At 44.6% G+C, this 1658-nt stretch overlaps 1 protein-coding gene across 1 annotated transcript; it reads left to right on the top strand.

Annotated features, from left to right (window-relative positions):
• The first annotated feature begins 312 nt into the window (after positions 1 to 312).
• Positions 313 to 1282, top strand: LOC112813405 (cleavage and polyadenylation specificity factor subunit 5). Its single transcript, XM_025858453.2, has one exon. It carries the CDS (start codon positions 430 to 432, stop codon positions 1111 to 1113), a length of 684 nt encoding a protein of 227 aa, XP_025714238.1. The 5' UTR covers positions 313 to 429; the 3' UTR covers positions 1114 to 1282.
• Positions 1283 to 1658: the final 376 nt, after the last annotated feature.

Here is a 1658-nt window from a genome sequence, read left to right as displayed (position 1 = left end):
GTTTGATTTTACCAGTGTCATCTTTTCTCTAAGAGACAGAGTTCAGGCCAAGATAGAAATTCTTATTCTTTAACTTCTCCCACAAGGGAAAGTGAGAGCACATAAGTCAGTGCCTGGCTTCTGCAGCTATGCAGGACACTGCCAAAGAGGCCCATTCTTCTCTCACAACATCCAGAGTACAGAATAGTGAGTTGTAGGACTTGGGCACAGGAAGAGGCTGTTAGGGTGGCAGATAAGACACTTGAATGGCAAAAGGGACATTTATTCTACTAACTGCATCACAGACACTATTAAGAAGTCAGCCCATGGGCTCTCATGTTAATGGCGGGTGGCGTCTGCTGAGGGGGACGCAAATAACCGCTACCCGCACAGGGAAAGTCTCCCTGCCTGCCCCACTTCCTCTCGCCGCAAGTACTCGAGCTCGCCATCATGTCCGTGGTGCCGCCCAATCGCTCACAAACCGGCTGGCCCCGGGGGGTCAACCAGTTCGGCAACAAGTACATCCAGCAGACCAAGCCCCTCACCCTGGAGCGCACCATCAACCTGTACCCTCTTACCAATTATACTTTTGGCACAAAAGAGCCCCTTTATGAGAAGGACAGCTCTGTTGCAGCCAGATTTCAGCGCATGAGGGAGGAATTTGATAAAATTGGAATGAGAAGGACTGTAGAAGGGGTTCTGATTGTACATGAGCACCGGCTACCACATGTGTTACTGCTACAGCTGGGAACAACTTTCTTCAAATTACCAGGTGGTGAACTTAACCCAGGAGAAGATGAAGTTGAAGGATTAAAACGCTTAATGACAGAGATACTGGGTCGTCAAGATGGAGTCCTGCAAGACTGGGTCATTGATGACTGCATTGGTAACTGGTGGAGACCAAATTTTGAACCTCCTCAGTACCCATATATTCCTGCACATATTACAAAACCTAAGGAACATAAGAAGTTGTTTTTGGTTCAACTACAAGAGAAAGCCTTGTTTGCAGTCCCTAAAAATTACAAGCTTGTAGCTGCACCGTTGTTTGAATTATATGATAATGCACCAGGATATGGACCCATCATTTCTAGTCTCCCTCAGCTTCTGAGCAGGTTCAATTTTATATACAACTGAATTCCTGCCCAGTGGAGAAGTAAAAGAAGCCGTCTCTGTGAGCACAGCTATGCACAGTGTAGAATAAACATGGTAGAAAAGTTTGTTTTGGTTTTTATCTCTTTCCCAGTCCCTAAATTGCTCCCTACTTTCTGTTGTTTGAATAGTAAAGTTAATATGAAGAACTCGATAGTGGTGTAAACAAATGTGATAATGTTTAACTTACTTTTGGTTCTACTCATACTTTTTTGTACAACATTAAAGAATATGAACTTCAAAAAAAAAAAAAAAAAAAAAAGAAGTCAGCCCATGAGCCTCTGAGGAGACCCAACCTAATGCATCATGCCAACTGGCCCAAAGGTACCCTTAGTGCTTCAAGCACCTCACCCACATCCCTGCCCTGTAGCTAACCTACCTATGCATGTTTCCAGCAGCGGTAAGAGCAAGCTTTGGCAGATAACTACTGAGCACTGCAGAACACTGCAATGAATTTGCAGGCATGAGAGACCACAAAATTGAACTTTAGCTTCACCATTGTTAAAGCAAAAGGGAGGCTAGCTAGCACA

This window comes from Callorhinus ursinus, unplaced genomic scaffold, assembly GCF_003265705.2.
Source record: "Callorhinus ursinus isolate GAN/ISIS: 27379988/994484 unplaced genomic scaffold, GSC_fseal_2.0 scaffold130, whole genome shotgun sequence".
Classification (NCBI taxonomy): Eukaryota; Metazoa; Chordata; class Mammalia; order Carnivora; family Otariidae; genus Callorhinus; species Callorhinus ursinus.
Note: the sequence above shows the minus strand (reverse complement) of the source record. Positions and strands in the feature narration are given on the sequence as shown.